Here is a 20,640-nt window from a genome sequence, read left to right as displayed (position 1 = left end):
AGTTTAAAATCCCCATTAACCCTTCCCTTCCACATAACAACTATCTTCAATATTATTTCACATCAGAACTCAGATGGACATACTGCTTTTTTTCTACTTCAAACGTTTTTAAGAAGGAATTAAAAAATGGAATTTTAAAATTAGGATTACCTAATCATTGTGTTTTTAAAAGACCACATGTCAGTACTGTCTATTCATTAATTTTTGCCCATGATAGATTATTAATGTAAATAACATTACTAAGTGCACATGAAAGTAATTCTGTTGCTGCTAGCTGATACTAGATGAACACATTTCTATAATTTACCGTAGTAAATAATGAATTTGATGCTTAAATTGCTTAAGAGACAGAAAAACATGATCGTTAGGAAGCTAGTTTCCTGACTAAAAAGCACAGATTTGACAATTAAGGCATATGTTTTTAAACTAAAAACATTTTGTGTCTAAAAACAACTGATAGTTGGGGAAATCTTTTTCCTACCCTCTGCTTTCAGCACCATCCTGATACTCTGAAACACAGGCATGAGACATTTGAAACTTTGAAAATGATAGTCTTTTGTTTACATAATTTCATCACTTCTTGTCATTCTATGAGAAGTTTATGCCCAAGGTTTGAAGTCATAATGTGACATTTATTTTTACGCAGAGTAAGGCAGTTATCGCATCCTGTTGGTTTGCAGGGGTATGACTTGTTGACTGTCTCATACTATAACTTATTTGCTATTATTGTGTCCTGTCTCTTTGAAGGAAAATTAAGTTGTGATTAATGTTGGCGAGTAGTTGTGGGGTTTTTTCCCAAAACAAAGTCCTTTACCTCCATATTTCAGGTTCTTGTGACACTTTTTCCTGAATATGCATATTATAATGCAAAAACTTTAAGCCATTATGAATTTTTATATGTTTTATATATACCAAAGGGTCACAGATGGTAGAAAGATTTGTTACCATGAGGTAGAGTAGCATTTTGTGATTACAAAATTAATCTGTCTCTAAATCTGTTTAAAGAGTTTTTGCCATCTAATGAGCAATATAAATTATTAATATTTTCATGTTCTTGGGGACATTCACAGCCATAATTTTACCAACACAGCTGTTTGACCCGGTGACATCATGTTTTGCATATTTTTGCATTTTAATGAGTTAGTCATTTAAAAGGTTACAAAGAAACCATAACTCATAAGTAATTAAATTATTTAGCAAAAGAAGTATGAGAAGATCTTCTGACATAGGTCAGTGTGGGAAGGGGAATTCATAGCTGTACTCAGTTGCACCTGTTTATTAGGAGGTAGATGTGTTTAAAAGATTTTCCCTTAGATTATGAAATGGTTTTATTTGTTAAAATATCTGGATGTATATACAATGTGCATGTACACACAACACACACACACACACACACACACACACACACACATTCCTAAGAGGTACACTTTCCTTGTGATGGAGTAAGTTTAAATAATACTCGTAACACAAACACAGCTTACTATTTATGATTACTCATCCTTGAAAGTCTAGCTAGATTGGCTTTAGAAATATTTTATAATGATTTTTTCTTTTTTTTTTCTTTTCATATTCCTCTTCCTATTGAAGAATAACATGGCTTCATGTAGAAATTTTAGGAATTTGTACTTAATTATTATTTGGAATTTTCTACTGAGTGGAAATATCTTAAAATGAAAGGTGACCATAAGTATAGCACTGTACCTAGCATAGTGCTTGGTAGATAGTAGCTGCTTATTAAATACTTGTTGTGTAAAATCAGTGTTTAAAGAATGATTGACTCAGTGAATACTTGGGATCTTTCATTATGTCCTCATGCTTGCAAGTGGACTTCGGAAACACAAGCAAAGCACTGATATATTCTTGAAAAAACAACAAAAATATTTTAGACATGCTATTTTAATTGAGGGAATAGAAGAGAAAGGTGACATATTTTAAGATAAAATGATTTATGTACCACAGTTCGTAAGCAGGTTTTAAGAGTAACTTAAAAACAATATGTTTGTATTGTATATGATTGGGTAAGAGTGATATTTTGAAAGACCATGTGCCTACCATCTATAGCTACAGTATTTACACAATTTTATAATGCTAATAAGTTAAGAGAACATTTAAGACTTTAAACCATAAAGGCATAGCTAGCATGCAGAACATACATTTCATAAGATAAATTTGTCCATTCAAGTCGGCTTGGGAACATGTAATAAAGGAGGTGTGTCCATAGGGTTCCCTGTATCCACTTAGGCATTTTGATCTGTCACTGACTGGGCAACAGTTGTAACTTGTTACTTCTTTTAGTTTAATGTATGTTTGTGTCTTTTTATGAGAATGAGAAGCAAAGAATATAAAATATTTCATAATGCTGTAGTATTAAATCATATTTCTGCCATTTATAATGAATGGTAAATGTTTTTATAATGCTATTGTACATATGGAATGCTTTGATAAATAAGATATTGATGATTAGAAAAGAAATTTGTGATATTTAAGCAACATAACGTTCTAAAGCCTAGGAAAAGTTAGAAACAGAGCAGGTGATAATGTGAGTAAGTGCAAAGTAAATGTTTTAAAATAAATAGCACTTGGTTGACCTGATGTCAGAACCGGAGACAAGGGTGTGTGTTTGTCAATATATCCTTCATGTTTTACAGACTCCTAAGGGAACAAGGGAAGATACAATTTCACCTTTTCTGTGCCAAAACATTTTAATTATATCTTCTTCCAGCTACAGCGGTTCAGTAACCAAGGAGCTGACATTGATGCATGTGTTGATAAAGCTGCAAACATTCAAAATGAGATTAACAAAGATTTTGAGCAAAGGGTGACAGCTAATTTTGCACAGTATTCTGCATCTAATTCAGGCCAGCGTAATAATAGAATATTTTATAACTGTTTTGTTATTCAAAAGGACTTTTATGATGCATTTGTGTTTGTGGATATCTTTGTAGCATACTCAAAAATTATCCTATGGCTTAAAACTATTTGCATCTGTGTTATAATGCTGAAACAATATTAAAGGGGAAAAAACCCTCTTATAATAAGTTTTTTTGTAATTGTACTTTATCCTTTGGAACTCTTTGCATTTACCTTAATTTATCCCGGTACACTAGCTAGGGAAGGTATAGAGATGGCAAACATATATTTTCTAATATTGCTTAGTATGCACTAATACAATGACCAAGAAAAGTTATATTCGACTTATTTAATTAATGAAACTGTAGTTTATGTTCTTGAGCTTCTTTGAGCACATTTCAGTGTATTTCTTTTCTCTTCTCTTCTCTACTTGAAAGCAGCAGACAGTCTTCTTTCACTTTTCTTTTTGTTTGTGAAATTTTCTTTTCTTTTTTTTTTTTATCCACTCTCTTCTCCATCTGCTTTCACTTTTGTTTGCTTGGGCCGTCTCTCATCCCAACTTGATAATGAGGAATGCAGTGTGACCCTGACCTCTATCAGCCCATGCATGACCTTCTGACTCTACCATATAACCTTTGACCTTCTCTTTGACAGGTTGATTAATTACCCTGTGTTATGATTTATGAGTAAGTGCTATGTAAAAATAATAGACAACAGGTGGTCCTCCGAAAACTTTTTGTGGCATGTTTTCTTTTACTGACTAACTTGATGAGCTATTTGAAGTTGGAAACTTATTGGGTAATCTATGTTGGTTCACATTATGGTATTTTTATACCGTGGAACACAACATTAGAATTTAGGGAACTACAAGTCAAAGCATGGTCATGACAGACATTTTACAAAATATTAGCAGGGTGCTGTTACCTAAATGCAGTTGGGAAGAAGCACAAAACAGAGTCAAGTGACATTTCAGGCGTTTCAGTCCCAGGTCACGTCTTGAGAAAATTGCTGAAATAATGGAGGGGGCATTTTTCAAGCAGAGCTGCAGCTCCAACAGCTATGTTTACTTTAACGCTTCACTAGTGACTTCTGATTGGTTGTCATGACCTCATCTCACTGTTGCACCTAGGATGTTGCAACAGTGACATATATATACCCTTCTTGAGAAAAAGATGAGAAGAAACACAACATACATCTTTCAGAAAAGATGAATGGACAGTAGTAGATATAGTTTATAGATAAGACACTTTGGGTTTCATTTCCCTTGAGGATGGGCACCTATCTTCTTTCAAACCCAGCAGATAGAATGCTGAACGTGAAAAATGTGATTGATAAATCTGTGTAAAATGATCTCTTACGGAGCCTTGCCTGAAGACCAAAACAGATAGTTCCGTAGGTCAAAGGATTATACTCTGGCCCCTGACCTCTTTGGTCACATGTGGCTTGGCAGTATTGGCAGGTTAATATGTAGAGCTGAGTACTTTCAGCTGATTTTTTATGTAGCCAACCACAAGAGATTTGAAAAGATGTAGAATTTGCTCCTATTTTCCGATTTCCTTATAATTGGTAATTAATAGGCAAATTAACTTAGATAAATCTTCAGTTTTGGCAAGGTTTCATTGGGGTCAAAAGTACATTCTGTTTCTGGCCAGGCATTTTAAAATTTTATCTATTTGTAGTATCTTCTCCATAAGTGCATTTCTGTACTGATTTAATTTCTTAAGCAAGATTTCCTCTTTGGTTCTTTGTGTTTCGCATCACCTGTCTGTTCTAGACCCCTGACCTAAGCCATCATTTGTTGATTGAATGATAAATGAACTATTATTTATTAGTAAGTGCATCTATAGACTTCAAAGTAAAGGAGGCCCAGAGGCCTGTGTATTCTGTTTAAATCACAGCAAGCACTGTGATGAATAAAATGCTACGTCAAGCAGTAAAATTTTGGGAGTTTCTGATTAAGATCCCATGGTTTATACCTTATAAACACAGGTTTAATAATGAAACTATAGTTATAGCTACAAAAGGGTAGAAAATAGGATGAGGTAAATTAAAGAGCTAAAGCTTACTTTTACCAATATCTGTCCTCTTGATCACCTTGATCTTCTATTAGACTGTGCGATCAAACATAAGAGTTAATTAACAACTTTATGTATGCTTTGTCCCTTGAAATGTTGGATATTGGAATTGATTTGGGTGAATCATTACAAAAGATGCCAGAAGTTTTATTTATTTAGTTGTAGAATGTTAGATAATCAGTTTGATCACTTTATCTTGGTAAAGATAACAGAACTTTCCATGTGCATTTGAAATGACCAAAATTTTCATCGTAGGAGAAATTTAGCATGCTTAAGGAATAATTAAATTAAAAACACTTCAATATAAAATGTTTAATGTTCTAAGCATTAATTATGGAGATCTCCTTTGGAGTGGCAGTGCACAGTTCTTTTATGATATTATATTTGACGCCTGGTTATATAGAGTAGTTTTATAAAACTTTATGGGTACATTTGTTAAAGGTTAAACTAGGATCTCCTCTTACTTATTTCTGTGTGTACTGATTGAGTTACTTGGGATAGAAAGAATTGATTTTTTAAATGGTGTTTATTCTCTTTGTTTAAGATATAAATTGATATCATTCTATTTAAAACAGTTAAGTTTAACTTCTGGTTTGTGGTCTGCTTTGTTTACTCTGACTATTTACTTTGACTCCTTAGTTTACATATATTAATGTTAACATGGAAAAGCTCTTTGTAGCTTTATTATGTAAAAGGATTTTTTGGACAATGTTTACATGTGGCAGAGAAAAAGAGGAACAGATGAAGTTTTACTACATATCTTTAGGTGGGATAGTTAACTTTATTTTGTTGCTCCAGCTTTCTCCTACTCATAAAATGGTTATGAATGGTCTCTGTGAATATTGCATTAATTATCAGGAAAATTTTATTTGAAAAATGTAAGTTTTTTACAGAATGGTAATTGAATTTGCAACAGAGACATTTATTAAAATTAGCTCTCATTTCCACAGAAAATGTTCCTGAATATTTTTTGATTGTTATTCCATTAATTAAATTTGCAGATGAAATATCTAAATGATAAAATATTTTCTGAATAAATCAAACGTTTAAAGAAAAGCATTCATTGTTGAAATTTATATGATAAAAATTATTTAATTGATTTATATATTCATGATTTAAAAATAGAATCATTTTTCATCTGTTGATGCCTTGGTGAAAAATTGACATCATGTCTTTATAAAATTGGAGAAATGAGTCATGTAATTTTCAGTTACATAATCGATAACTTAGACAAATACTACTGCTTTGATGATTTATGTGTTTCTGGTTTTTATACTTATTTAGATGGGACATATCAAATTTCATAGTTCATTTAAAATCAAGTAGGCACAATAATTTCTCAATCTATGATTTGCAAAAATTAAAGTAAAAACTTCTGCTCAAATAAATCTGGCATTATGCAAATATTATTTCTAGTGATTAAATTATAAACTAGGGTGATAGCTTTCTCATTTTTGGTGACTATAAATTTTGTCTAAAGAATTTACCTTTATTTGGAGTTTATTCATTGTGCAAAGATGATGTTCATGTTTTATCAATTTATTAAAGTCCCACTTTGTTACCTTGAGTTTGAAATTTTTCATATTATCATTAAAATGTAATATATCACTATTTTCATCTCTAAGAACTCTAAGATTCTGTTTTGGTCTTGCTAACCCTAACTCTTGTAAGTATGAAAGGCTGTGTGTGTGTGTGTGTGTGTGTGTGTGTGTGTGTGTGTGTGTGTGTGTGTGTAAAGTTCAGTTCACTCAGAGAAGGCAGGGAAGAAACATGACAGGAGACCACTTACTCACGGTAGAGAATCTAGTAAGGAGGCAATTTTCTTTTTGGCCTATGGTGACCTTTTTTGACTATGTTCCTTACACCAGAGGCAGTGTACTGAATGCCTCTATTTCAGCCTGTTTAGCAGAGTGCAACAGTGTTCTTTAACTTACTTTTGGTGGGAGGAGAAGTTATAGCTGAAATTTGAGAAGGGCGTGAAAAGTTGTAAGAGGCACAAGGAAGAGGGGTAGGAACTTCCTTCAAATGTGATTTTAATAACTAGTCAAGTGTGTCCAACTGTAGAAAATCACCGAGTGACAATATGTCTACCTGACAGTGATCACAATGAATTACAAGACTTTTGAATAGCTATACAGATTAGAATAAAGCAGAACCAAATAAAATATCTTTTGTTGGTAAAACTTTGACTTACCAGCTAAGAAACTTAAAAAAACGATCTTGTCTTGTGTTTTGTTAATGAACATTTAAATTTAAAAATTTGTAAAGTGTTTTATAAGCCTTTCATGAACAAGGTATGAAAGGTTTTATTTAAACACATATTGAGGAATATGTGGTATTTTGTTTATCAGTTTGGTATATATTATTCTGTAGTTTTCATATGTGTAAGACAACTATATCTTAATTAACAGCCCTATCACTAAAATCAAAACTTCAGTGATCTTGAAAATCTCCAAACCATATCATGGTTTTAGACAATAATATCAACTGATTGGGGGGAAACTGAAACAATCCCAACGAAGTTTGTATGTAGTTTGTGAAATCAACTATTAGAAAAGCCAACAATGTGTAGCAATGTAGCATATTTACAAATAAGGACAATAGAGTCTATGCTTAATATTGGCTTGTATTACTGCTCTCAGTTTTTTTTTTTAATTATCATATGTTTGGTTTGGCAAAAAACAATTAAATTAAACTTGATGTAGAAGATTCTACAGTTACAGTTTTGGGAAAAGTATGTACTTTTTTTTTTTTTTTAGTAAGGATGAGAATTTTTTAAGCTTTATTTTTAAGAGCTCTTATTTTTTAAACATAATATAACGCATGTTTTAAGTATGACCTTACAAGATTTTACCAGACAAAATAGGGCACCCACAGTACAGAATTGAATAGAAAAGACAAGATATAAATAGCTTCAAAAATATGTGTGGCTTGTCAGGGGTAATTGTTTATCCTTCTCTGTTTTCTCATGGTTAGATTATTCCATCATTTACAATATAAGTGCCAAAAGTTTCTTTAATTATAACTATAGAAAGGTTTGCCTTGCTAGAATTAAGTCAGACAGGAAAACATGTTTTTAAAACTTTAAAAAAAATATAATAGCTCAATAAGCTGTATTTTAAATTCTGGAACTTGTTTCCTGGTACTAGTTCTTAATAAAGAGAAATTTTTATGGTAGTTGAAAAATAAAAGAAATTTCAGGATTAAAAACTTGGTTCCATACATTACAGTAAGACATTATTTTGTTTTGTGATTTGTGTGCCTTCCTGAAAGAAGAGAGGTGAAAAGAATCCAGTATGCATAGGTAGACATTCTGTGTTCCTGATAATAAAGACTTGTAAATCTGTAGGCTGTTTACTCCTCTTTAATTGCTTATTCTTTTTTTAAGTTCAAACAAATAAAAAATACTCATTAAAGTGCAATTGTAAAGGAACAGAAATCCAGCAAAATGTGGTTGGAATTGTAAACTTCAATTTCAAAGAGGTTATTTTCTCAAAATATGTATTATAAATATTAATGTGGTTTGAAAGTGTACTTGCTATTTGATAATTTATTTGAATCATTTTGGGGGTTCTTGGAGATCTAGTACTTTTTTAATTTAAGCTTTATTATTTTAATGTGTTACAATTATGTCTTTTTGATCTTATAGACAGTCTATGCTTATTTCTACACACAATACATAATTTTAAATCACTTTCTGTTGGAGAAATTAAAACTATATTATAAAGGAATATTTTAGTGAATATGTAACTATATTAAATCACTGAGATTTTAAGAACGTTTTTATGAATTGTAATGATTTCTAATATTAAATTATGCTGCCTTTTTTGCTTTCAAAACAGGAAGGATATGGAGTAATAGTACTGAATCCCAATGAAAACTATATCGAAGTAGAAAAGCCGAAGATACATGTACAGTCATCTTCTGATAGTTCAGATGAACCAGCAGAAAAACGGGAAAGAAAAGATAAAGTCTCTAAAGAAACAAAGAAGCGACGTGATTTCTACGAGAAGTATCGTAACCCCCAAAGGGAAAAAGAAATGATGCAGTTGTATATCAGAGTAAGTAATAAGCAAGATCATTACTTTCCTTCATTATTTCCTTTTCCTTTTTTTTTAAACCACAACAGCAACTAACATTTATTGAAAATCTTCCATATGTTCAGACCTGTTCTAAGCAATTTTACATTCCTTTTCTTTATTTATAGTTTATTTTCTTAAATTATTTTATTTTTTTTAAGTGTTAATTTTTAAAGATTTATTTCCCAAGGGTGTTATTTGAAATGTTTTCTGTTTTTTATTCAAAGTAACAAAACGCATTCTTATTTCAGTGTGATATTTTATTTAAGTCTCAAAATCAATTAATAATGCACTGTACAAACATCAGTCTTCGTCTTGGGTGGTTATAGTTTTAATGCATTGTTTTCCTATGAGCAACCATCCATCCACAGTTTCTCAGCCTAACTTCTGAAGGCTGATGGAGGGAGGAAGAGTAATTAATATCTTAATAAATATTTAAGCTAGAATAGTTTAGGAATAGTGTAATGAGGGAACTCTGTCCTTTGCTCTTTTCTTATCCAGTGAACCTTTGCACTTTGTAATGCTAGCAGCATGGGATCGTTATAGCAGTGCTGCCCAAGGAATTCTAATTCTATAGGGGGCACAAACAATTTTATTTGCCCTTTGACACATTCTGCTTGATATACCACTGTGCATTATATATATATGACAGATTCATGCAATTTTCAAAGCCCTTATTATGGGTGCTAGAAATATAATTTAATAGTACAGTATGTCCAAAATGCTATTGGGTAAGTAAAATAGTAAATTGATATGTTCTTCAAAAGTGAGCAATTCAGAACATTTAAATATAGACAATTTAACATTTTATAAATTATACTGTGAGATAGTAATAAAGTTTCAGATTATTCAACTTGAGCTATTTTTACATTTACTTTAAAATTCATTAATAAAATATTTCATACCATCTTTGAGGCAAAATATGTAGCTTTATAAGTTATTTTCTTTATTTTACTTCTAGTTCATGGCATAATCACTATACTTTTGGGAATTGTACTCCAGACATTCAACACATTTGATTATAGGTCAGTCTGTTGAGTAAGTTAGGACAGTTAAGCAGCATATAAATTCTCAGGACCCCCCCAAAATATATCCAGATCAAGACTACCTAAAGCGTGTCATACAATGAATCAAGCAAAAGTTAGGCAGATTACAATATTTAAATGTGTGAAAAGCATCTCACTATTTAATATATTGTTTGAGAAACAAAAACAATGATTAGATTTGGAATTCATAAGTAGCTTGTTCATGTAGTTATATTACTGCCTTTCTTTGCCATGACTGCATCAGGGTCCTGATGTCACCTTCTTCTCTATTGGTTGTCCTGAGCTTCCTAATTAATATGATCCAGTCTGTCAACGACCATCTTAAGATAGAATTTAAAAAAAAATTTCCCCTTACATCTGGATTCCAAAAATGAATTGTGTAAGTTTTTGAAATATACAAATCACTCGCAATATTCAGTTTTCTATGTAAAATGCAAACAAAAAGTGATTTTGCGTATTAAGTTTTTTACTTCTTAAACAGTTTCTTTTATTTGCCTATGATATGTACAGATTAATCATCCATTTCTGACATCTGTCTTTTAAATTTTATTTCTTTTCTATTTTCTCTTTATCATGTCACTATTGCTTTAATTTTTCTCTTTTGTTCTCTTGTATGTGTGCATTTTCTTTATTCTTTTTTCACGTCTGTTTTGTTTATTTCTGCATCTATTTTTTTCTTGTACCAAGGGAAAAAAATATTTTTATGTCGCTTCATTAAGATCTACCTTTCCCTTTGTCTTTTTTTCTTTGTTTTATCTCTTCTACACTCCTGCTATTTTTACTTCTTATCATGTCTTTTTGCCTCTTTCTTTCTTGTCCCATTTCACTCGTCTAGGTTTTCATTGAAAGCACTAAGAGACAAAAATAGACTCATGTAGATAACACAGCTTTATACCTGATAGTCTTGGTTATGAATGTTATTTTTCTTAATAAACACCCTTTCTCTTAAAATCTTCCAGAATTGTGCAAAATAGCAGAGCTAAGCTGACACTCTTCAAACATACTTCTAGATAGTAAGGCATGATCCTGTAGTGGGAAAGAGAATAATGGTTCATCTTGTGTCAGGTGCCTTAATCCTTAGGTAATTTTGATCCACGCAAGAAGTGACTTCTAGTACTCTCCTTTCCTCTACATATCTCCAAATATGTATTTGTAATTTTCAGACACAGAGCGTGTATGTGATGAGGATGAATTAACTTTTATTTATATACTTCTTAACCATTTACATTTTGAAATCAATCATCTATTCTTTGGAACAACCGCATGAGCTAGGTAAATCAAATAATTTCACCCTTATTTTATAGTTAAAGAAACTGATGCATAGATGGTACATTTTTGTCTAGGATCACAGAACTACTAAATGATGGAACTAAGTGTTAAAACTAGTGCTTCTGATTACTGTAGATTCTTGCTCTCTTTCCTCTTTACCACATTGTTCTAACTGGTTGAAAATAAAATATGTATCTGAAATATGAAAATTAAACCAATTATAATAAAAGCATGATATGATACAGTAAACTACGTTTGATGATTATATAGATTTTTGACCAGTTATCATTTAATGGACACTAGTAACTGTCAGTAAACAATTTATTTAGTATGTTTATAATATATAAATAATAATGTTAACACATTGACCAGGCGATTTTTGCAGAAACTAGTGCCTGTGGCCGCAATACATCTCCAGTCAAAAATGTGTTAAAAAATTTAATATGATCAGTAATACTGATCCCATTTTACAGATGAGGAGACTAAGAGTCAATACTTAGTAAATTTCCTGAGGTCACATAGCTCTTAACGTAAGGTCCATGGGGCAGGGACTTAGTCTGTTTTTTTTCATTGCTGTAACCCAGAGCCTAGAACAGAAACATAATAATAAATATTTGTAGAACAGAGCCTTCATAATAATTTTTTATTTGATAAATAGGATGGTAGAGCCAGGATTAAAATCCCAAACTACTACTGCTTTCTCTAATATGTCTTGCATTATTAAAGTATACTACTTGATCTTCTGTGAGGAAACATTCAAAGAAACCAAAACGAAGAAAAATTACATTGTTGATCCCCTACCTAATCCAGTAACTGAGAAGATATTCTGAAAATTAATGATAAAAAATCGGTTTGTGGCTTCCCTGTTTGCGCAGTGGTTGAGAGTCCGCCTGCCGATGCAGGGGACACGGGTTCGTGCCCCAGTCCGGGAAGATCCCACATGCCGCGGAGCGGCTGGGCCCGTGAGCCATGGCCGCTGAGCCTGCGCGTCCGGAGCCTGTGTTCTGCAACGGGAGAGGCCACAACAGTGAGAGGCCCGCGTACCGCAAAAAAAAAAAAAAAAAAAAAAAAAAATCGGTTTGTCATGATTTATTTGATACCTTGATTGACCTATACATTTTCATCTGAATATATAAAAGTGAGATACCCTATTTTCTTTTTTAGCTATATCATCATGATGCTAAAATTATGGATGAAAATGGAAATATTTATGCCAACCTATTGCTATTTCTGTTTTACACACTTGCTCAGCCAGGCTATTGTACATGCTCTACCCTGTATACACTTTGTGCTTTATGGAATCTGTAACTTTGCTTTTCTGTTCTTTCCCTTAATTCAGATTCTGTCCATGTTGTAGTGCCCAGCTGAAATCCCACTCATCCACACCCATCATATTCAGTGACCTCTCCTTACTAACACTGTTGGGAGTTGTCATGATTAGTTAACTTGAATGGAATTTATCATGTTCTATCTTGAGCTATCTCTTCTGTCTCATAATATTATTATCAATTTATCTTTCATGCCTTTCCATTATAGCCCTACAATCCTTTGAGCATGCTTTATAGATTTTGGAATTGCATATCAATCCTTATGAATAAGCAGATAGGAGCCAGTTTTTACAGTAGTACAGTGCATACTGCAAGAAAGTCAGGAACTGATGCTAAATCTACTAACTAGGATCCAATCCCCTGGAAGGAGACTAAAGCAAAAAGACTAGGCCTTAGTCTAGGGATACCTAGATAATGTGACTTGCAGCATAGGAATGAGGGTTATTCTGGTATCAAACTGTAGCATAAGAGGACAAATATTCAGACTAAGGAAGAAGATCAGTAAAAGGACTTTATAGTATGTAGGTGGAATATGGGCAAAAGTGATTTGATGCTGATCTATGTAATGTTGTGTTAGAATTGCTTGAATATATCTTCCCTAAGAAACTTAGTTGTGGGCTGTAGTGATAGGAAGTAAAGTAGAGGGATTAGACTTAGAACGTTAAAAAAAATAAAACTACTAGAAGTGGAGGGGGAAGGGAGATCATATGGCCACAGAAGGAAAAATCCAAATGTGGAGGAGACATTTAGAGAATAGGAATCTTGGCAGAGCCTGGCATTACACACTGAAGATACTCAAATATTTATGGATTGATTGCTTGTTGACATCCATCAAAAAACTTATTCCTTAACACGCAAGATATTCGGTGTCTAGTTTTCTGACTGATTTTTTTCAGCATTCATGTGAATTTTTGCAATTGTTCAGAAACAGCCAGCTCTGATAAACTGAAGCTTTCTTTTAAAAAAAATCTGTTTTTGACGCTCTGACTTGGACTATGTCCAAAATATTGCTGAAGGCTAATAAATATCCTTTCTTCTCCTCTGTACCTCTTCTTTTCCGTGCAGATGCCACTGGAAGTCATTTCTATCTAGTGATTTAGCAACCAAATTCAACTCACTTATATTTCACTCAATGATTGTTTAATCTCTGAAACCATTTTATTTTCCTAGAATATTCAAGTATTTGACTTTTCTTTCTCTGGCATCCAGTAAATAGCCAAAATCTCCTGTGAAATTTTTGCAAATATCTAGTATACACCAGCAGAAATAAAGTAGAATCGAGGCCTAAAACTTTAAGATTAGCAAAGTATAGTTTTATTTTACCTACTAAATGAGTCTAAATAGATGTGACTAACTATTGGATTATGTAGCACATTTCTGATGCATTAGGAGCAGAGCTTGAGAGATCAAAATACTTCGTCTTTCATGTGGCAACTTTCCTTAACTATGAAATAATGTACTTTCTGGCATATATTATGGCTTATTAAGGGGATTGATTTGGTCTAGGCAATAAACATCATGTCAGACATGCCTGGCAGGAAAACCTGCTTAATATGTTTTGTAATAAGATGGAACTTTTTGTTCTCGGAAACATCTGCCAACTGAATTCAAGAGTGAAGACAGAAAATGTCATCAATTTAGTGGTAATCCTATAAATTTAGTTTCTTCTTGAGCAACACACATCAAGACACACAAAATTCCCAGTGTTAATCACCACTGGTATAGTACTTTGTAAAACGATGAAACAAAAACATTTTATTTTTATATAATGTGTTAATTAATTCATAATGAATTTTAATATTTCAACTGATAAAATTTTAACAAGCATCTTGCCAACAGATCATTTTTTAAAGCATCTGTTTTTTAATGTGTTGGGTTGAGAACTGAGTCAAATGGCTAAATATGTACATATATTCTTTTTAAAAACATATTTCAACCCCCATAATAATAGATACACTATGTTTTTCCCCTTAGACCACCAGGGGCTGCTGCTGTTCATATTGAATTTTGTTTTTCCTCAGAAACTGAAGACACCAATCACTCTATATTTTTTCTTTCTTCCTTTTTTTTCCTTAGCCCAAAATCTTTTAAAATATAACTAGAAAGAAAAAATGAATAGACTTAGCTAGTAACTGAATAATCAATATAAGAATGTATTATTTTAAACATTTTCTATATTCTAAGACATCTACATTTTTCCAAATAAACTTAAAACCTGTAGTCATTGAAGGCAGATTGTGATAATAACTCTTTTTATTTCCTATTTTTAGTGCCTATATAACATTTAGAATCATATCCTTTGCAGAGAGATAGTGTGGAGATGAGGTTAGAAGTACAAAGTCAGATAGACCTGAGCTTGAATCTCAGCTCTTCCACTTAATATAGCATCACCTCAAACAAGTTAACTTCCTTATGCCTCAGTTTTTTTGTCTGAAAAATGGAATGATAATAATATATATAAAGTGAACATAGTATCCGACACATAGAAGTCTTGGGAATTCTGGGCCAATAAATACCATCCTGTCTTCTCTCAAGTTCAGAATCAATTGAGAAAGAATCCGATTTCAAAATCCCCTTGCAACTTTTGGTACCTTGTACCAAAATAATACCCCTGTCTTACCCTCCTGGGTTTGAAACCCAGTGAACACTATAGCATAGGAATCAGACAGAAGGAGATCAAAACATCAGCTTTGCTAATTGATGTAGTTCAGCTGGAAAATGTGGCTTAGATCTGTGGCTAAGTTCAGACTTCCTAGTGTATTTCCCCCTGAAATGAATTTTCACCTTTCCTCCAAACATCCAGTGTGCCTTTAACATGGTAGAAAGCAAGCTGGAATGCATCCTTCCTGCAGCAGATCATTGTTATTACTACTTGCATTTTCTAAGAACTCAATACAGTAATATTAAAATATAATCATTAAGTGTTCACTAAAGCATACGTTAGTTTCTTCATTTTAAGGTTTTCATTTAAAAGAGAAGCTCTGATCAAACCTAATTACAGAGAAGGTTTCCATAAAATTGTAAAGCTTTGAAAGGGCCATAATTCTATTTCACATCATCAGAAATTAATCTTTGTATTTTCATGTTTCATGTTACCAAAGCCTGGTAAACACAGTAGACTTTTTAATAAATATTTGATGAATGCATATTTGAATAAATGCTTGCTAACATGAACCTACAAAGCAAAAGAGACAGACCCTTCACTATATAAATCTACCCTTTTATATTGACTAGCGTGAGGTTGAAAGAACTGTGAGACTATGTATATTATGTCTAAACAACTCTAACACTCAGAAAATTAGTGTATTGTTCTCTAAATTCAACTAACAGCCATTTTTAAGTCTACCAAGCATTCTTTGGATGTGGTTAAAAACAAGTCAAAATGAAGAATTAGAAATAAGTAAAATAATTAGATATTTAGATTTATAACAGAAATTACAGAAAAGACCAAAGCTCTGCATTTAGGGGTTTAGATTGGCCACTGACGTATTTTAGTGGGGGGATTCTGCCATAAATATAAGGTAGTGGAAAGAATAAGAACTTTAGGATCAAAAAGGTGCATGCTGTGTAACCTTAATTCTCTCGCTTACAAGCTGTGACTTTAGGCAAGTCACCTCTCCTCTCTGAGTTTCAGTTTCTTCATCTGTAAAATAGGGATATTCATAGCTATTAGGCTGTTGTATGGAATGAATGAGGTAAATTAATGTGTATGAAAACAGCCAGTGGGATACCTACTATTCAGTATATCCCCTTTCCTTTCTTTTCCCTCCTTATTCCCTTTCCCTTAGGAAATATGGAGAGAATTATGGCCAGATGACATCTGTCCCAATTAGTTTACATTCAGTGCTTCTCAAACCTTTTGGTCTCAGGACCCTTTTTCAAATGCTTAAACATTATTAAGGTCACTAAAGGGTTTTTGTTATATGGGTTACATCTACTGATATTTTCCATAAAAAGAATTAAACCTGAGAAATTTTTAAATATTTATTTTAAAATAACTAATAAACCTATTATATGATGACATAAATAACATATTTTTATGAGAAATAAGTATATTTTCCAAAGCAAAAAACACATAGTGAGATGTGTGACATTTTTTAAGTCTCTTTAATGTTTGGCTTAATAAAAGAGAGCTGAATTCCTACATTCATCTTGTGATATATTGTCTTTATTGACATTTATGAAGAAAATTTGGCTTCACACAGATATGCATTTGTATAAAGAAGGAGTGTTTTGGGCTTCCCTGGTGGCGCAGTGGTTGAGAGTCCGCCTGCCGATGCAGGGGACACGGGTTCGTGCCCCGGTCCGGGAAGATCCCACATGCCGCGGAGCGGTTTGGGCCCGTGAGCCATGGCCGCTGAGCCTGCGCGTCCGGAGCCTGTGCTCCGCAACGGGAGAGGCCACAACAGTGAGAGGCCCGCGTACCGCAAAAAAAAAAAAAAAAAAAAAACCTTTGAAACACTCCTTTTCGCGGACCGGGGCACGAACCCGTGTTCCCTGCATCGGCAGGCGGACTCTCAACCACTGTGCCACCAAGGGAAGCCCCTAAAAGGTTTTTCAGATAATTATATATATTCTTCTTTGATGCTATACCAACATTCAACAAAAGGTAATAGTTTCTTAAAGATTAGTTGCTGTGTGAATCTAAAACACATCAGTGAGCATTGCATACTCTGTTTTATGGAAATCCATTGGTCTTTGTTGTACTTTGAATGGATCTTTTACCCATGAATGACTTTATAACATCTTGTATTGGTCATTTGGAAAATATTGTTTCACTGAGCTATACAGATCTTCCAAATGTTGACATATTTTATTATGTAGTATCAAAAATTCCTATTACTGTTCCTACCAATCTCATCCACAAAGCTTTTAAGAATTGAAAAACTATCAAGCTTATCAAGGAGTGTACAAGTTGCCCAAAATTTTAATTTTATCAAGAAAGCTCAATTTTTATCATTAGCGACAAATATTGTCAGTTGTTTTCCTTAAACTGTCAGGCTTTGTTCATTTTCAAGAAAATGGCTTCCAAATGCCCAAATCTGAATCATAGTTTGTTTCTCAGTCTTACAAGTAAAGATGGTGTTCCATTAAAAAAGTGGCTGCTTTAGCTCACAACTCAATTAATTGCACAACTAGTTTTTCTCCAGACAACCATCATAACATAATTTGGTTTGCAGGTGCTTTATGCGTTCCTTCTATTCATCACTCAGAATATTAAACAGACATATGCTCAGGGGTTGAGATTTAATAAAAGTAGTTTTTCTGCTTCATCAACATCTTTAAGCAAACTTTCTTTCTTTTCCCGAGTATATGGTAGTGAATAATACAATGACTACTAGAGTTTAGAACCGCTACAGTGATCTGTGCTAATTCACAACAGTTTTATTCTCCATTGTTTTCAACTGTTAATGCAAATGCCAACACAGTGAAAAAGACAAATAATGTCTTATTATTATTATGCAGACCCCCTAAAAGGGTCTCTGGAAATCCCAGATGTTTGCTGACCACATTTCTAGAACCATTGGTCTACATCTCTTTTCTGGAGTAAGCGTAGAATCAACAAAAGCAAGCAGTTTAGATTAGGATAAGAACCATTTCTTTTTCAGTTCTTGTTTTAGTCAGTATAAAACTAGAACAATATGAGCAGCTATGTAACCTGAAATAGAGAAACTAGAACAGAGTAGGACTGGTTTATTAAGGCATTTGGTGCTATCCAGTTTGAAATTTTCTCATCTGGACTCAGTGAGCATTATGTCCAGACTGCTTCACCTGTTCTCTGCCCCGTGTCATCCCCCTTCATTGAAACTAACATGTCAAGTCCACAGTGACCAGGTCAGTGGAATTTGAGGATTTAGAATTTGTTTTCTACTGCTCTTCCCCAAAAATAAAAGACCCTGGAGAATCACATGCCCATTTTGGGTTTTAGCAACTATAGCTTTCATTTCCTTCTTTTCCCTTAAATGAGTGGCCTCTTGCTTCCCAGGAAAGCTCAAATATTTATCCCTGCTATCCAGCTGGGGTCTATTTTATTACCATATTCTACTTGTTCTTTACCGGTGCTATCTCTCTGTTACTGGTGCTGTCTTCCTGTTTTATGTTTTCTTTACTTTGGATTAGAATGATTCTAGAGTAGTTAAGAACTGGGTTTCTGGTGTTTGGCAATGTGTGTACTGGATTTTGCAAATAGTATTCACTCAGTAAATATTAGTTAGAGTTATTGTATGTAATATCGTTGATGTACAGTCCACTTGCACCTGTCATTGACTCTCTTTCCATTTGTGAAGCCATGCTGCTCTTAGCTCTTCAAATTGGGTTCCTCTTATTTCTTGTCTAAGAAAACATTTGACAGTAACTGTCTAAAATACAGTTGGATTCACCATGCTTCTATTTGGCTTTGATCATGAATCACTTTGGTCATGTTCACAACTTCCACCCCCTTCTTGGGAAAAGGGGGCAATTTAAGACCCTCTGACCCCAACTCCTTCCCCCCTTGTGCATCCATTTGTATAGTTAGAAGTAGTTGTCATCATTTGTTTGTTCGTGTAATCCTCATAATTGTCTTATGTATTACCCTGACTTTACAGATCCTTAAATGAGACTCAGAAATGTAAATAGACTTACTCATAGTTACATATCTAATAAGAGTAACTAAACCAAGGTTTGAGCCCAAGTCTGTCTGACTGCAAAGCCTCTGTTTTTCCCACTATACTACATTGCCAATAATGAACATTTCCTACAACTGATTCTCTAAGATTTCTCTGTGTGTATGTGAAATATATATACATGAGTGAAAGGATAAATGGATCTTTCTTGGATTGCAGGCAATTGCTGTAATCAGAATAGTATTTCCCACATGCAACAGTTTATTCAAAGACCGTACTTAGAGGATTACAATGGTTAGATATATTGGGTATAGAATTTGCGACCTACATACTCTCCTTGAGGGTAAGACACCCTTACACATTTCTTTTTAACATCTTTATTGGACTATAATTGCTTCACAGTGTTGTGTTAGTTTCTGCTGTATAACAAAGTGAATCATCTATATGCATATGTATATCCCCATATCCGCTCCCTCTTGCGTCTTCCTCCCACCTTCCTTATCCCACCCATCTAGGTGGTCGAAAAGCACTGAGCTGATCTCCCTGTGCTATGCAGCTGCTTCTCACTAGCTATCTATTTTACATTTGGTAGTGTATACAAGTCCATACCACTCTCTCACTTCGTCCCAGCTTACCCTTCCCCGGCCCCGTGTCCTCAAGTCCATTCTCTACATCTGTGTCCTTATTCCTGTCCTGCCCCTAGGTTCATGAGAACCTTTTTTTTTTTTCAGATTCCATATATGTGTGTTAGCATATGGTATTTGTTTTTCTCTTTCTGACTTCACTCTGTATGACAGACTCTAGGTCCATCCACCTCACTACAAATAACTCAATTTCGTTTCTTTTTATGGCTGAGTAATATTCCATTGTATATATGTGCCACATCTTCTTTATGCATTCATCTGTCAATAGACACTTAGGTTGCTTCCATGTCCTGGCTATTGTAAATAATGCTGCAGTGAACACTGTGGTACATGGCTCTTTTTGCATTATAGTTTTCTCAGGGTATATGCCCAGTAGTGGGATTGCTGGGTCATATGGTAATTCTATTTTTAGTTTTTTAAGGAACCTCCATACTGTTCTCCACAGTGGCTGTACCAATTCACATTCCCACCAGCAGTGCAAGAGTGTTCCCTTTTCTCCACACCCTCTCCAGCATTTATTGTTTCTAGATTTTTTGATGATGGCCATTCTGACCAGAGTGAGGTGATACCTCATTGTAGTTTTGATTTGCATTTCTCTAATGATTAATGATATTGAGCATCTTTTCATGTGTTTGTTGGCAATCTGTATATCTTCTTTGGAGAAATGTCTATTTAGGTCTTCTGCCCATTTTAGATTAGGTTGTTTATTTTTTTGATATTGAGCTGCATGAGCTGCTTGTATAT

At 33.5% G+C, this 20,640-nt stretch overlaps 1 protein-coding gene across 4 annotated transcripts in view; it reads left to right on the top strand.

Moving 5' to 3' along the window:
* Positions 1-20,640, top strand: part of ARB2A (ARB2 cotranscriptional regulator A) — a 420,212-nt gene that overhangs the window by 158,939 nt on the left and 240,633 nt on the right. For all 4 annotated transcript variants that reach the window (XM_067731229.1, XM_067731228.1, XM_067731226.1 and 1 more), the window contains one exon: positions 8,768-8,986. In XM_067731229.1, coding sequence (XP_067587330.1) covers positions 8,768-8,986 — 219 coding nt within the window. The remainder of the gene's footprint in view (positions 1-8,767; positions 8,987-20,640) is intronic.

Source organism: Pseudorca crassidens, chromosome 3, assembly GCF_039906515.1.
Source record: "Pseudorca crassidens isolate mPseCra1 chromosome 3, mPseCra1.hap1, whole genome shotgun sequence".
Lineage (NCBI taxonomy): Eukaryota > Metazoa > Chordata > Mammalia > Artiodactyla > Delphinidae > Pseudorca > Pseudorca crassidens.
Note: the sequence above shows the minus strand (reverse complement) of the source record. Positions and strands in the feature narration are given on the sequence as shown.